Below are 16,632 nucleotides of genomic sequence, written 5' to 3' on the forward strand. Positions count from 1 at the left end.
GAGCATGCCCAGGCGTTGTAGGGAGGTCATACAGGCACGTGGAGGCCACACACACTACTGAGCCTCCTTTTGACTTGTTTTAAGGACATTACATCAAAGTTGGAACAGCCTGTAGTGTGGTTTTCCACTTTAATTTTGAGTGTGACTCCAAATCCAGACCTCCATGGGTTGATAAATTTGATTTCCATTGATCATTTTTGTGTGATTTTGTTGTCAGCACATTCAAATGTAAAGAAATTTCATTCAGATCTAGGATGTGTTATTTTAGTGTTCCCTGTATTTTTTTTGAGCAGTGTATATATTCCCTGGTTATACCATATATTGCAACCTATTGAAGATGAGGTGAGATTACACATACTTCTAATCCTACACCCGTGTCCCTCTCAGGACCCCTCGTTAGAGTATGGCAAGAGCAACAGTCGTAGCAGCATGTTCAGAATTGTGCCAAAGTTCAAGAAAGAGAAAGCTACCAAGAAGACCAACCCTCAGTCAGGTAAGTCTTCGTCTTTTTTGTCTCTCTCCACAGGCTAAAGATATACAGTAAATGGTGCCATCTAGAACCTGAAAGGGTTATTCGGCTGTCCCCAGAGGATCACTTTTTAAATAGCCATTTTTGGTTCCAGGTAGAACCCTTTTGAATTTCAGGTAGAACCCTTTCCACAGAAAGGGAGTTCTACATGGAACCCAAAATGATTCTATCTGGAATCAAGAGGGTTACCCTATTGGGACAGCCGAGGAACCCAAAATAATTCTATCTGGAATGAAGAGGGTTACCCTATTGGGACAGCCGAGGAACCCAAAATGATTCTATCTGGAATCAAGAGGGTTACCCTATTGGGACAGCCGAGGAACCCAAAATAATTCTATCTGGAATGAAGAGGGTTACCCTATTGGGACAGCCGAGGAAACCAAAATGATTCTATCTGGAATCAAGAGGGTTAGACAGCCGAGGAACCCTTTTGGAACCCTTTTTTCTAAGAGTGTACGCACCACACATACAGAGTTGTATACTTTTAAGTTATATCTAAGATCTTTAAGGTATCTATATGGCCTACATTTTGTGGTTGTAATGCACTATAATCAGCCAGTGTGGTGTCAGGGATTGTCTCTGTGATTTCCGTCTGCCTTGGTCCTCAGTCTGACCCATCCATCCAAGAGCACCCCTCTTCCTTCTGTTCATGGTCTCATCCACCTGTTTACACGTTTACAGCAGTCACAAACCAAGGCCAAAGACAGGGGGAGGGGGCTGGACGCAGGACCAAAAACCCAGGGGTTACCCAGAGAAAGAAAAATCCTATTTTAGAACACAATTTCTCCTTCATGACGACTGATACAACAGAACATTGACTACATTTGTTTATGAATATTACTACAAATTGAACATGAAAAAAGCTATTGTTTTACTGTGTTTATGAATATTACTACCAATTCAACACGAAAAATATATTTTTTGACTGTATGTTTATGAATATTACTACAAATTGAACATGAAAAAAGCTATTGTTTTACTGTGTTTATGAATATTACTACCAATTCAACACGAAAAATATATTTTTGGACTATATGTTTATGAATATTACTACCAATCGAACATGACAACCAGCCATTTTTATTGTATGCGGTAGCTGCACTCTTCAATCTAGATTAGATTGTTTTGGGGTGAAATAAGAGCCCATATAATGCATACAAATAGAACGCCAGGGGTTGGCCGGTCTTCTGCTTCAGGACCCCGTCTGATTGGTTGGGAGTGTTAATTCCGCCCACAGTGAGGAAGGGCAGGGATTGGGTGGGGCGTTCCATCAGGTTGCACAGGCTTCCGCCATCCTTCTCCCTCCTACTTCCTGTACGTCTGTGTTCCGATTGGTAGATAACCTGCATGCCCTTAGCCTCTGTGGAAGGCCATTGGCCACAGCCGTTTCCGACCAACCAACCTCCAACATCTATGCTAACTCCTCCTCTTTTCCGCCAGCCGCTGCCGCCTCTCTTCCCTCTCTCCCTTCCTTTCTTCCTCTACCTCTCCTCCTCTTCCTTTCTTCCCTTCCCTCTATTTTGATTTCCTCTCTCTGATTGTGTGTGTATACATGAGTGTGTGTGCGTGTGGATGTGTGTGTGTGTGTGTGTGTGGGAGAGAGGGTCTCAGACACTGAGTGAGCACATTCTTGCTCTGTGCACTGCTTATGTGTGTAGTGGAGCGATGGGGTACAGAGGAGGTAGGAGTCTGGCTGGAGCAGCTCAGTCTGGGAGAGTACAGAGATACCTTCACACGCCATGACATCAGAGGCTCTGAACTGCTGCACCTGGAGAGGAGGGACCTGAAGGTATACACACACGCACACACACACAACACACAAACGTAACACACACACTTGAACAAACACACACACACATGTACACACACACACACACACACACACTGTTACTTCATCTACCACCAGATCAACTCTCTTTCTCTCTGTTTCTCTCCATCTCTTTCTCTCTGGTTCTGTTGGCCGTTAACTGTCTTCCTGTTTGCTAATCTGTGCTGCACTGCCCTGCTTGGCTTCCACTGTGTGTGAGAGTGTTGCTTACCTCCCGCAGGAGACTGGCTGTAACTCACTAACCCCACAGTCTTCACTGGTACTATGTGTGAACTGGGAAAAGAACAGACCTGGGGAAATGGGATAGGGTTGAGGGAGGACTGGCGTAGGGGAGGAGGGGCTAGGGGAGTGAGACTGCTCAGGAAGGTTGGGTAAGGGAGGGTTGGAGCTGGGGTTAGGTTGGTACCACAGACCGAGACAAGAAGCTGTTTTAGGTCAGAGCGATATAGAGACGCTGTTCACGGACAGAACACAACAACTCCCAGTAATACTGACCCCAGGGGTGTGAGTGGACCTTTGGAGTACTGCTGAACATGGGTGGCTTGGAGTTATAGGAGAAAGATGTTCAATGTTGACTCCACACTGAGAAAATACCTCAGGGAGAAACAAGAGGTGTATTAATTAGTCAGATTCCGTTTGCATAACATCTTGTCTGTGACACAACATTTTCCTACTGAAACCGTTCAATGTTTACACTAAATCAAAGAAAATCACATTTTATTGGTCGCATACACATATTTAGCAGATGCTATTGTGGGTGTAGCGAAATGCTTGTATTCCTAGTTCCAACTGTGCAGTAATATCTAACAATACACAACAGTAATCTAAAAAAGTAATCAAAAATTAAACAGACAGGGAAGGATATAGATGAATTTGTCCAATAGAAACTCTCGTTTTCATTGCAAAATGTTTTCTGTTTGAAGTAAACGGTTTTGCAACGGATTCCGACTAATGATACACTCCCAGGGATATACCACACTTCATTACCCCCATAACCTCCTTACAGATGATGGAGTCATTTAGACTGTTCTATTTCACATTGTTTATCAGAGTTTCATGTGCCAATTATCCTAATGGATCTATAGAAGGTGAAGTGAACGACGGCAAAGCAAGGAGATGACTTTTTTGACATTAGACAATAATAGTTTTGCACTCATCCTTACGAGCGACTTGCCTAACCTACCTTGGATTGTGCCAGTGTTTCTCTGTCTGTGTCCCCTCATTCCAAATCTGTCCCCTCCATTTCTATGACAAAACCACCATTATCTGTTGAAAAAACATAATTGGAAGTAAAAGGAAAATATCCTAAACGCTATTACATAATTATAATTATATTACATAATGATCCTTTGTAGGAACATGGTAACACTTTATGTAACACTTGCAGTTACAATGCATTATGATGCATTTATAATCAATTGTAAGACTTGTCATATGCATGTAAGAGGAGCTTATAATGATTTTTTTAGTCTGTACATTTTTATTGCAGCATAGAAGTATTAAGAAAGGGATAAATGCAGACGTTCTGTACATTACTTTGGAAATAATGGACGACGCACCATTGCAAGGTAATGTACAGAACGGCGGCTTTTATCCCGCTTATACTACAGTTGACAAAGAAAACAATATGAAACCACACATTTACTGCTATAAATAGTTTTTTGTTGTTATTTAAATCGTTCGATTAGTTCAATATTTATGGACGTGAGCCAGTCATTCATTCTTTATGTTCTGTTGCCATGCTCAGTGGCAACGTTCTCATCCCTTGCTAGCCAACTAGCCAACTAGCTTGCTAGCAGCTAGCGTCCCACCTCGACAACAGCCAGTGAAATTGCAGGGCGCCAAATTCAAAACAACAGAAGTCCCATAATTAAAATTCCTCAAACATACAAGTATTTTACATCATTTTAAAAGGTAAACTTCTTGTTAACCCAGCCACAGTGTCCGATTTCAAATAGGCTTTACGGCGAAAGCACACCAAACGATTATGTTAGGTCAGTACCGAGTCACAGAAAACCATACAGCTATTTTCCAGCCAAGGAGAGGGCTCACAAAGTCAGAAATATCGATTCAATTAATCACTAACCTTTGATGATATTCATCTGATGGCACTCACAAGACTTCATGTTACACAACAAATGTGTGTTCTGTTCGATAAAGTTCATCTTTATGTCCAAAAACCTCATATGGAATTGGTGTTTTATGTTCAGAAATGCATTGTCTCAAACAAACATCCGGTGAAATTGCAGAGAGCCACATCAAATAACAGAAATACTCATTATAAAAAGTGATAAAAGATACAAGTGTTAAACATATGAATACAGATAAACTTCTCCTTAATGCAACCGCTGTGTCAGATTTCAAAAAGGCTTTACAGCGAAGGCACACTTTGCGATTATGTTAGGTCAGCTCCTAGCCACAGAAGGCCATACAGCCATTTTCAAACCAAGGAGAGTGTCACAAAAGTCAGAAATAGCATTAAAATTAATCACTTACCTTTGATGATCTTCATCTGGTGGCACTCCCAGGTCTCCATGTTAGACAACAAATTATCGTTTAGTTCGATAAAGTTCATCTTTATGTCCAAATACCTACGTTTTGTTGGTGGGTTTAGTTCAGAAATCCAAAAGGCACAATGCACGCTCTCAAAACTAAGACGAAAAGTAAAACAAAATACAATAAAAGATAGTAGAAACATGTCAAACGATGTTTAAAATCAATCCTCAGGTTGCTTTTGTCATAAATAATCAATAATATTTAAACCGGACAAAAGCTTCGTCAATGGAAAAGGTAAACAAGAAATGCGCGCTCCCGATCACGTGCTTGATTCATGGATGGAAATTTCCACTGTCCTCTCATTGAAAGTGCTGTATCTCCCTCATTTTTAAGAGTAAAAGCCTGAAACAACGCCTAAAGACTAAGGAAGCCATAGAGATCATGAACTGGGTCCTAAGTCTTTGTATGGTGGATAGGCTTTCAATGGAAAAACAGCCTTTCAAAATAATGGTACTTCCTGGTTGGATTTTCCTCAGGTTTTCGCCTGCCATATCAGTTCTGTTATACTCACAGACATTATTTTAACAGTTTTGGAAACTTGAGTGTTTTCTATCCAAATATACTATCATATGCATATCCTAGCAAATGGGCCTGATTAGCAGGCAGTTTAATTTGGGCACGCTTTTCATCCAAACTTCTGAATGCTGCCCCCTACCCTAGTGAAGATAACATCAACGTTTATTCGTTACATTTGTTTAAACTGTTTATCCTGCTTATACCACAGTTGCCAAAGAAAAAAATACTGTAAGAACACATTAACCAGTAGAAATAAAACATTTTTGTTGATATTTACAACGATCTCTTGCTTGTTAGTTAGTCAACTAGCTACTGCTAACACCGCCATGAACTCTGCAGCCAGAATAACAGCAAAGTAGCTGTGTTCTATTGACATTCATTAGAACGCATCCATAATTCTGAGCTGATAATGCCCGATTTTGCCTGGCATAGCTAGGCAAGGACACCCGACACTTTTCATTACGAGGAGATCGCGTTGCATATCAAACACTAGGCTAGAAGCTAGCTAAATAGTTTGTTGCTAACAAACCTGCCAATATGACAACCTTATTCAAAAATACTAGTTGCTTAAAACAGCTGGTCAAACTAGAAACATGGGAGGATTTGACAGCATAGCACCACCTGTGTCATGGCTGCAACAGTAGGGACCAGAGAAATTCATGTTCATCAATCACCACAATAGGTCATCAGATGCTCCAAAAAAATATATGTCTACACAAAAAATGTCAATGCTAGCTAGCTAAGTTTTTTCCTTGTTTACAACATATACAATTTCATTTTGTGTGGTTGTTGGTTTAGCTTTCTGTAACTTTGGAGCAAGTACAGTCTGCATTGTGTCTTGAATGCAAGGTGTCCCGATATATTTTCCAACTGTCCCGTTATCTGGTTTAATGTCCATTCTAGAATGCCCTTCTAACCAATCAGAAACAAGTTTTCAACAATGTTGTGGTATAAACATATTATAATCCTTATTAGAATACATTTTGAGGGCCTCTGCACTTCCAAAACAAGTTATAAAGCATGCAGTTTGGCTTTAATAAGTAAAGTGTTACCAAACTATCACACAGAAAATGACCACGGGATCATAAACACAAACAGTGTCAGCTGCATGCTGTTCAGTAGTGTACTCCATGTTTGAATATTTGCTATGCTAATTGAAGGAAGGTACAGCACAACACAAAATGTCTGTTGGGACGGTCTGTTTTGTCATTGACCAGAAGATATTGTTTATACAGTACATGACCTGTAGCTTTTTATTATTTGGAAGCTCTTAGGTGAAGCTGCCTTTAAAACCCCCAAATGTCGATGTCCTGAACCCCATGGAAATCAAATTAGCATAATAAAAAAATGTACATACACATTTGTAAATTTAAGCTGGAGATATCTGTTTTTGAAATGGATTCGTCTCATTCCACTGCATCCGCCTATGTCGCACTTATGCATCTGCGGTGAAAGGTGACAGAGATGGAGCGCTGTTTGTCAGACCATGAGACATCCCAAAATTCGGTCTTCTCACAAAATCCCCTGTAGCATCTGAACGGTTTGGCCTAGCAGCTATTAGGACCCCTCTACGGAAAGATGATACTCTCACAAGTGTCAGGAGACTCGTCTGAAGTTGGTACAGCCGATCTGCCAACAAGCATGTACACTACCGTTCAAAAGTTTGGGGTCACTTAGAAATGTCCTTGTTTTCCAAGAAAACATACATGAAATTTGTTGCAAAATGAATAGGAAATATAGGCAAGATGTTGACAAGGTTAAAAATAATGATTTTTATTCAAATAATAATTGTGTCCTTCAAACTTTGTTTTCATCAAAGAATTGCAGTCTTGCAGACCTTTGGCATTATAGTTGTCAATTTGAGGAAATAGTTGTCAATCTGAAGAGATTTCACCCCATGCTTCCTGAAGCACCTCCCACAAGTTGGATTGGCTTGATGGGCACTTATGTACCATACGGTCAAGCTGCTCCAACAACAGCTCAATAGGGTTGAGATCTGGTGACTGTGCTGGCCACTCCATTATAGACAGAATACCAGCTGACTGCTTCTTCCCTAAATAGTTTTGCATAGTTTAGAGCTGTGCTTTGGGTCATTGTCCTGTTGTAGGAGGAAATTGGCTCTAATTAAGTGCCATCCACAGGGTATGGCATGGCGTTGCAAAATGGAGTGATAGCATTCCTTCTTCAAGATCCCTTCAAGACCACCACCAAAGCACCCCCAGGCAATCACATTGCCTCCACCATGCTTGACAGATGGCGTGAAGCACTACTCCATCACCTTTTCATTTTATATGAGTTTTCTTCTTTGTGATTCTTCTTCTTTGTGATCCGAGCACCTCAAACTTTGATTCGTCTGTCAACACTTTTATCCAATCTTCCTCTATCCAGTGTCTGTGTTATTTTGCCCATGTTAATATGTTATTTTTATTGGCCAGTCTGAGATATGGCTTTTCCTTTGCAAGTCTGCCTAGAAGGCCAGCATCCCGGAGTCGCCTCTTCACTGTTGAAGTTGAGACTGGGGTGTTGCGGTTACTATTTAATGAAGCTGCCAGTTGAGGCCTTGTGAGGCATCTGTTTCTCAAACTAGACACTCTAATGTACTTGTCTCTTGCTCAGTTGTGCATCAGGGCCTCCCACTCCTCTTTGTATTCTATTTATAGTGAGTGAAGGGAGTAGAAACACAGCGTGGTACGAGATCTTCCATTTCTTGGCAATTTCTTGCATAGAATAGCCTTCATTTCTCAGAACAATAATATACTAACGAATTTCAGAAGAACGTTTGTTTTTTCTGGCCATTTTGAGCCTGTAATCGAACCCAAAAATGCTGATGCTCCAGATACTCAACTAGTCTAAAGAAGGACAGTTTTATTGCCTCTTTAATCAGAACAAAAGTTTTCAGCTGTGCTAACATAATTGTAAACATATTTTCTAATGATCAATTAGCCTTTTAGAATTATAACCTTGAATTAGCTAACAAATCAAAATCAAATCAAATTTATTTATATAGCCCTTCGTACATCAGCTGATATCTCAACGTGCTGTACAGAAACCCAGCCTAAAACCCCAAACAGCAAGCAATGCAGGTGTAGAAGCACGGTGGCTAGGAAAAACCCCCTAGAAAGGCCAAAACCTAGGAAGAAACCTAGAGAGGAACCAGGGTATGTGGGGTGGCGAGTCCTCTTCTGGCTGTGCCGGGTGGAGATTACAACAGAACATGGGCAAGATGTTCAAATGTTCATAAATGACCAGCATGGTCAAATAATAATAATCACAGGCAGAACAGTTGAAACTGAAGCAGCAGCACGGCCAGGTGGACTGGGGACAGTCAACGTGCCATTGACAGTCAATGTGCCAATGACAGTCAACAGTGCCATAACACAACGTGCCATTGGAACACAGGATTGATGGTTGCGGATAATGGGCCTCTGTACGCCGATGTTCAGTAGATATTCCATAACAAATCTGCCGTTTCCAGCTACAATAGTAATTTACAACATTATCAATGTCGACACTTTATTTCTGATCAATTTGATGTTATTTTATTGGCCACAAAATGTATTTTTCTATCAAAAACAATACCATTTCTAAGTGACCCCAAACTTTTGAACGGTAGGGTACGTCGGCTGTTTTGCTCTAGGACGCCCACAGGCCTGACAAGACTCGTCTAGATGAGAAAATGAATGGAAGTATACTGTATATGGAGACTGATTAACCTCTCTGGGATATTTGGGACGGTAGCGTCCCACCCCACCAACAGCTAGTGAAAGTGCAGGGCGCCAAATTCAAAACAACAAAAATCTCATAATTAAAATTCCTCAAGCATACAAGTATTTTACACCATTTTAAAGATAACATTCTCATTAATCCAGCCACAGTGTCTGATTTCAAAAAGGCTTTACAGCGAAAGCACCACAAACGATTATGTTAGGTCACCACCAAGTCACAGAAAAACACAGCCATTTTCCAGCCAAAGAGAGGAGTCACAAAAGCAGAAATATAGATAAAATGAATCACTAACCTTTGATGATCTTCATCAGATGCCACTCATAGGACTTCATGTTACACAATACATGTATGTTTTGTTCGATAAAGTGCATATTTATATCCCAAAATCTCATTTTACATTGGCGTGTTATGTTCAGTAGTTCCAAAACATGCGTTGATTTTGCAGAGAGCCACATCAATTCACAGAAATACTCATAATAAACATTGATAAAAGATACAACTATTATACATGGAACATTAGATTAGCTTCTCCTTAATGCAACCACTGTGTCAGATTTCAAAAAAATCTTTACGGAAAAAGCACACCATGCAATAATCTGAGTACGGCACTCAGAGCCCAAACCAGCCAAAGAAAAATCTGCCATTTTGTGTAGTCAACATTAGTCAGAAATAGCAATATAAATATTCACTTACCTTTGATGATCTTCATCATAATGCACTCCCAGGAATCCCAGTTCCACAATAAATGTTTGATTTGTTTATTTGTTCGATAATGTCCATCAGTTATGTCCAAATAGCTACTTCTGTTCGTGCGTTTTGTAAACAAATCCAAAGTCACGAAGCACGTTCACTAGGAGCAGACGAAATGTCAAAACGTTCCGTTACAGTCTGTAGAAACATGTCAAATGATGTATAGAATCAATCTTTAGGATGTTTTTAACATAAATCTTCAATAATGTTCCAACCAGAGAATTCCTTTGTCGGTAGAAAAGTAATGAAATGCGAGCTAACTCTCTCATGGCCGCGGCGCCACTAGTCCGTGGCACTCTGCCAGACCACTGGCTCACTACCCTTATGAGCCCCTCCTTTACAGTGGAAGCCTCAAACAAGTTTCTAAAGACTGTTGACATCTAGTGGAAGCCTTAGGAGGTGCAACATGACTAATATCCCACTGTATCTTCAATAGGGAATGAGTTGAAAAACGACTAACCTCATATTTCCCACTTCCTGGTTGGATTTTTGATTAGGTTTTCACCTGCCATATGAGTTCTGTTATACTCACAGACATCATTCAAACAGTTTTAGAAACTTCAGAGTGTGTTCTATCCAATACTAATAATAAAATGCATATAATATGCATATATTAGATAAATATTCTAATTATATGCATATTATAGCTTTTAATGCAGACTAGCAGGCAGTTTACTCTGGGCACCTTATTCATCCAAGCTACACCAATACTGCCACCCAGTCACCAAGAAGTTAATGCCAGAGATACAGTGCTTGTGAAAATTCACCCCCTTGGCATTTTTCCTATTTTGTTGCATTACAACCTGGAATAAATAGTTTTTTGGGGGGGTTGTATTTTGAATTAAGCAACATACCTACCACTTTGAAGATTTATTGTGAAACAAACAGGAAATAAGACAACAAAACTGAAAACTTGAATTTGCTAAACTATTTACCCCCTCAACGTAAATATTTTGTAGAGCCACCTTTTGCAGCAATTACAGCTGCAAGTCTCTTGGGGTATGTCTCTATAACCTTGACACATCTAGCCACTGGGATTTTTGCCCATTCTTCAAGGCAAAACTGCTACAGCTCCTTCAAATTGGATGGATTCTGCTGGTGTACAGCAATCTGTAAGTCACATCACAGATTCTCAATTGTATTGAGGTCTGGGCTTTGACTAGGCCATTCCAAGACATTGAAATGTTTCCACTCAAGTGTTAATTTAGCAGTATGCTTAGGGTCATTGTCCTGCTGGAAGGTGAACCTTTGTACCAGTCTCAAATCTCTGGTAGACTGAAATAGGTTTCCCTCAAGAACATCCTTGTATTTAGCGCCATCCATCATTCCTTCAATTCTGATCAGTGTCCCAGTCCCTGCAGATGAAAAACATCCCCACAGCATGATGCTGCCACCATGTTTCACTTTGGGATGGTTTTCTCGGGGTGATGAGAGGTGTTGGGTTTGCACCAGACATATCATTTTCCTTGACGGACAAAAAGCTCAATTTTAATCTCATCTAACCAGAGTACCTTCTTCCATATATTTTGGGAGTCTCCCACATGCTTTTTGGCGAACACCAAACATGTTTGCCTATTTTTTTCTTTGACCAATGGCTTTTTGCTGGGCACTCTGTGGAGTGTACCTCTTAAAGTGGTCCTATGGACAGATACTCCAATCTCCGCTGTGGAGCTTTGCAGCTCCTTCAGGGTTATCTGGGGCGGCAGGTAGCCTGGTGGCATTTCGCTACACAAGCATTTTGCTACACTCGCATTAACATCTGCAAACCATGTGTATGTGACCAATAAAATTAGATTTGATTTGATTTAGTGGTTAGAGCGTTGGACTAGTAACTGAAAGGTTGCAAGATTGAATCCCAGAGCTGACAAGGTAAAAATCTGTTGTTCTACTCCTGAACAAGGCAGTTAACTCAGTGTTCCTAGGCCGTCATTGAAAATAAGAATTTGTTCTTATCTGACTTGCTTGGTAAATTAAGGTAAAATAAAAACAAATAGATATCTTTGGTGTCTTTTTTGCCTCTCTGATAATGCCCTCCCTGCCTGGTCCGTGAGTTTTGGTGAGCGGCCCTCTCTTGGCAGGTTTGTTGTGGTGCCAAATTATTTTAATCTTTTAATAATGGATTTAATTGTGCTCTGTGGGATGTTCAAAGTTTCTGATATTTTTTTATAATCCAAACCTGATATGTACTTTTCCACAACTCTGTCCCTGACCTGTTTGGAGAGCTCCTTGGTCTTCATGGTGCCGCTTGCTTGGTGGTGCCCCTTGCTTAGTGGTGTTGCAGACTCTGGGGTCTTTCATAACAGGTGTATATGTACTGAAATCATGTGACAGATCATGTGACACTTAGATTGCACACAGGTGGACTTTATTTAACTAATTATTTGACTTCTGAATGTAATTGGTTGCACCAGATCTTATTTAGGGGCTTCATAGCAAAGGGGGTGAATACATATGCACACACCAATTTTGTATTTTTTGAATTTTTTTGTAATATTTTTCATTTCACTTCACCAATTTGGACTATTTTCTGTATGTCCATTACACGAAATCCAAATAAATATATATTTATATTACAGGTTGTAATGCAACAAAATAGGAAAAACTCCAAGAGGGATGAATACTTTTGCAAGGCACTGTATTGGGTTAAATACATGTAAAAAATCGCACAGATATGGGAGAGACACTTCAGAACAAACTTCCTTTTGGTATTTTTTGGGGACGATCTGTTGTTCCAAGCATTTGTATGAGATATTAGCAGTATGACCCCAACATATTTTTAGGAGCCCAAAACACAAATAATTTTGGGATTCTTCAACAGGTCTTAAAATCATAAATGAAATACCTAATGATCCTTGGTATGACCGCCCTCCCCCGCTTAGACAGGGCGTAAGAGAGCAAAAGAAGTGTTGCATTACAGGATGAGCAAGACTTAAAATAAAATATTACCCCAAAAAAGACAATACAATGTAAAAACCATAAAACATATATAGCATAGTGATTTAAAAAGGAAGCTATAAAATAAAATGATTTCCATTAAATAAATAAACTATTAGGAGAATCAATGTTCTTAAGATGTCATCTGCTCTCCACAGGATCTGGGGATATCGAAAGTGGGTCATATGAAGAGAATTCTCCAGGGAACTAAGGACCTGGCCAAGACCGCAATGGTTGACCTCTAACCCAGAAGTAGTTGGTGCCAGAGTGGAAGTGCCCTTCCACCACAGAGAAAGAGTTTGGGAGCTCCACAGGGAGAGCTGAACGCCTGGCATCTTGGGGTGGATGGATGGATTTGATCCTTTGATGGATTTAAGAAAGCTGTTGGTGAGAAATTGTCTAACAGGAATGTTTTAGTGAGGCTGTGTTTGGTGCCAAAATAGAAGATGGCAATCTACAGTTGTTGACGGTTTAAAGAAGGAAGCCATAGTTTTTCTCAAAAGAAATGCTAATTTTCTCTAATCATATTTTCATTCATGGCCCAATCGGGTATGCAACTGATCCTCATTATAAGAGTTGGTTTGGTCACCTGGCCTCATAGAGAAGGCCCAATCCAAGTAGCAACAAGGTGACTTCCATGAGTGTGCCCTAACAATGTGCTGTGAATGTGTACAGTTCAGCACAGTCACTACATTACCATGCAGCTTTGTGATTGGCTTACTGGCTCTTTGCCTGGCAGTAGAAGGCTACAGACGCAACGCTACAGTCTGCAATATCCTGCTTTCGCTGTTTACACCAGAGGAGATAGGCGACGTCCCAAATAGCACCCTCTTCCCTATGTAGGGCACTACTTTTAAGTGGTGCACTATGTAGGGAATAGGGTGTGATTACAGACGTGCCCTGGGAGAAGGAGATGCAATGCCACAACCTAAAGCGAGTGAAGAGAGGTCTCTGAAAACAGTGAGACATATGTTGCATGCTATGCTAGCTTGATTTGGGATATCAATTTTGAATTGCAAGATTAGTGTCTTGGTTCTTTTGTGTAAAAATTGACTTTATAGTATTATATCATTTGTTACTACTGAAAGCATTATTTTGGTATGAATCAACCTTTTTTGTTAATTATTTTTATTTATGTTTTTGTTTTTGCATGATAATTATGTGTCAAGGACCTGTGTCATGTGCCACATTTTATTCATTTTATTGTAAAAATGTGCTTTATTGGTAAGAGAACATCAGAATATAAAACAAGTTACTAGATTAACTATTAGGAGTTATACTTTGTTTTCTGTTTAAATGAAAATCAGTACCAAAGTGAATGTCCACTAAACTTCCAGACATAAATGTTAACTTTGAAAGTAGTGAAAATAACATAATCATGTTTGGGATGAATATCAGTTCCATATAGAGTGTTATAAATTGGATTCTAGAATTCTGGAAACGTTCAATAAATTCCCTGGTTTCCCAGAAATCTTGGTTGGACGATCTGCATTTCCTGCTTCTTATCTTCTGAGTCCGGAAAACCTCCAACCGGGATTTCGGGAAAACCACGGGATTTATTTACATTTCCCGGAATTTTGCAACCCTAGGCGTAATCCAACAATTTCATATTTTTATGGAACGCTTGACAGGGACTTTTCCATGTTGCTATTTGCAAAGTTACATCCTCATATCACTAGATACAATTCACCGCAATCTCTAGCATTTAAACACTCAATATTTCACAGAGTACCACTATGGTAGTGGGAATAGGAGTTAAATGTTGATTTAAGTATAAGTTTGAGCAGCTCATCTGCAACAGGAGAAAGTGCAGATTTAGTTGCTCAGTGTGACATGTAATTGTAATAGGACACTTTTGTTAGGTTGGTGGCATTACAGGGTATACCTATATATGTGATGCTAAGTATGCATATACAATATATGCACTGAATATATACAATCTAAAGCAGTGTATGCATACACTGTTCGTAGCTTTTGTAGTCAAATGCCTCTGTAGATTATAGCTAACAGCTAACACGTTTTGATGACCATGTCTATTGATTTGCGCCATGAACACCAATTGTGGATTATTGATTTTGTTAAATAGGATAATCTGTCCTGTTTTTGTTTAATGCTGTTGTATTCTAACGGAGGTGCAATATTATATTGGTTTTGGTCATCTTTCTGACGTGATGTTTCGCTGTGGGGAAAACCCAAAGGGTTAACTGACCGACTTTTAAACTAAATAGCGTTTCTTACTAATTTCATTTTCATTCAAAATTCTTCCAACAGCTCACTGGTTTTTAGTCTTGTTCCGCTGTGCTTCCAGGATGATTCTCAAAGCAGGTTGCAGGAAATAATAGGCCGTGTTACTGACTATGTGAGACTGTTGAACGGGCAGACCTGACTGTTGTTCTGTGCTTTATGTATCTAAGAACCCTTGTATGTTCATTTACGTCAGCTAAATACTAAGCATCAACTGTATGTTTATCATTGATCAGCCAAGTTATATTATCAATGATCCTATATCATCAAGCCTTCTTTTTTATAATATTTTACCTCAACAAAACTGTTCGTATCAGGATTGTGGCTTGCTTAATTTCATAGTCCTCATGTACCTTAATATCTATTAACAAATGGAAATAGGAATTTATACCATGTTTGCATGATAATTACATTTAGGTTTATTTGGGATTAAGAAAGAAATTAATCCGTACTAGTTAGTTACCAATTGTGTTCACTTATTTGGAGTAAGCACCAGAAAGTAGCATGTATCTTTTACTCCATAATTTTGCAGTATATAAAGGACTGTAACATAAAGCATTACCACCCACCTCTCTTTTGGTGGCCTATCAAGAGAATTCACATTATGAAGAAGCATATAATTGTTGCTTATGCTCACAATCAAGTATCATTTAAAAAAAAACATGAAACCCAAAACACGAGGCCTTTTAATCCCCTAAAACATTAACCTCTTTTGGCAAAAGAATTTAGAATTATGCCAAGAGCATCTAAGTCATACCTTAGTAAATGGTCTAGACAAAAAATAAATGGGTTTTATTGCAAGTATGATTGTTATGAAGAAACAAAACATAGCCACAAGCTAGCTAGGTTCCTAACCAAAGACATGAATGAAACATTCTGAACATTCAGTCTTTTTTGAAATTCTAAGTATCCAAGCCACAGTTCTTGATCATCATTTATGTGTCTTGTTGTCTTTAGAGCCCCGTTTCCACTGGCACTTAACATTAGGGCCCAGTTGGTTCCAAATTCGAGCTGGCTCAAATGGAATTCTTAAATTCAAGCTGGCTCAAATGGAATTCTTAAATTCGAGCTGGCTCAAATGGAATACTTAAATTCGAGCTGGGTCGAGGGAAACCCGGGCCTGAGCAGCCAAGTTTCACAACTAGTTAGAATTCGGGCTGGTGACACCGTTACTATGCAACCACCAAGTTTATCAACGTTAGCTAGCTAGTCTGGGCTTGTTACTGTTAGCTAGGACATGGACAAGCAGTATTGCAGATATCAGACATGACACGAATTACTACCATACCTGGATCCTTCATTCATTGTTGCACTACACAATAAACTTTTATGAGAACAGTCAGCCCTCGAATGCTAGCTACCTAACATTAGCTGGCAAATCAGAGTTGAACAAGCTAGCTAGCTAATGTGAGCTAGCAGGAATTTAAGCTGGCCAGGTCATATTGAAAATTAGCTGGACACATTATATCAAACCTATCATCTGGTTTGCTTGGTTAGCTAGCTAACTAATAGCCAATGCCATGTCAAGCAAAGTAGGAATTAAGCCTGT

General features: G+C 39.6%; 1 protein-coding gene across 1 annotated transcript in view; it reads left to right on the top strand.

The window, feature by feature from the left end:
• The window catches only part of LOC112224720 (diacylglycerol kinase eta-like), a 131,980-nt gene extending 117,053 nt beyond the window's left edge, over window positions 1-14,927 (top strand). Inside the window, exons 27-29 of the mRNA XM_042319949.1 lie at window positions 388-493; window positions 2,188-2,318; window positions 12,998-14,927. Of these exons, the coding sequence (XP_042175883.1) occupies window positions 388-493; window positions 2,188-2,318; window positions 12,998-13,084 (324 nt within the window). The 3' untranslated portion in view covers window positions 13,085-14,927. The remainder of the gene's footprint in view (window positions 1-387; window positions 494-2,187; window positions 2,319-12,997) is intronic.
• The last annotated feature ends 1,705 nt before the right edge of the window (window positions 14,928-16,632 follow it).

The sequence above is a fragment of the Oncorhynchus tshawytscha genome, linkage group LG03 (assembly GCF_018296145.1).
Source record: "Oncorhynchus tshawytscha isolate Ot180627B linkage group LG03, Otsh_v2.0, whole genome shotgun sequence".
Taxonomy (NCBI): Eukaryota; Metazoa; Chordata; class Actinopteri; order Salmoniformes; family Salmonidae; genus Oncorhynchus; species Oncorhynchus tshawytscha.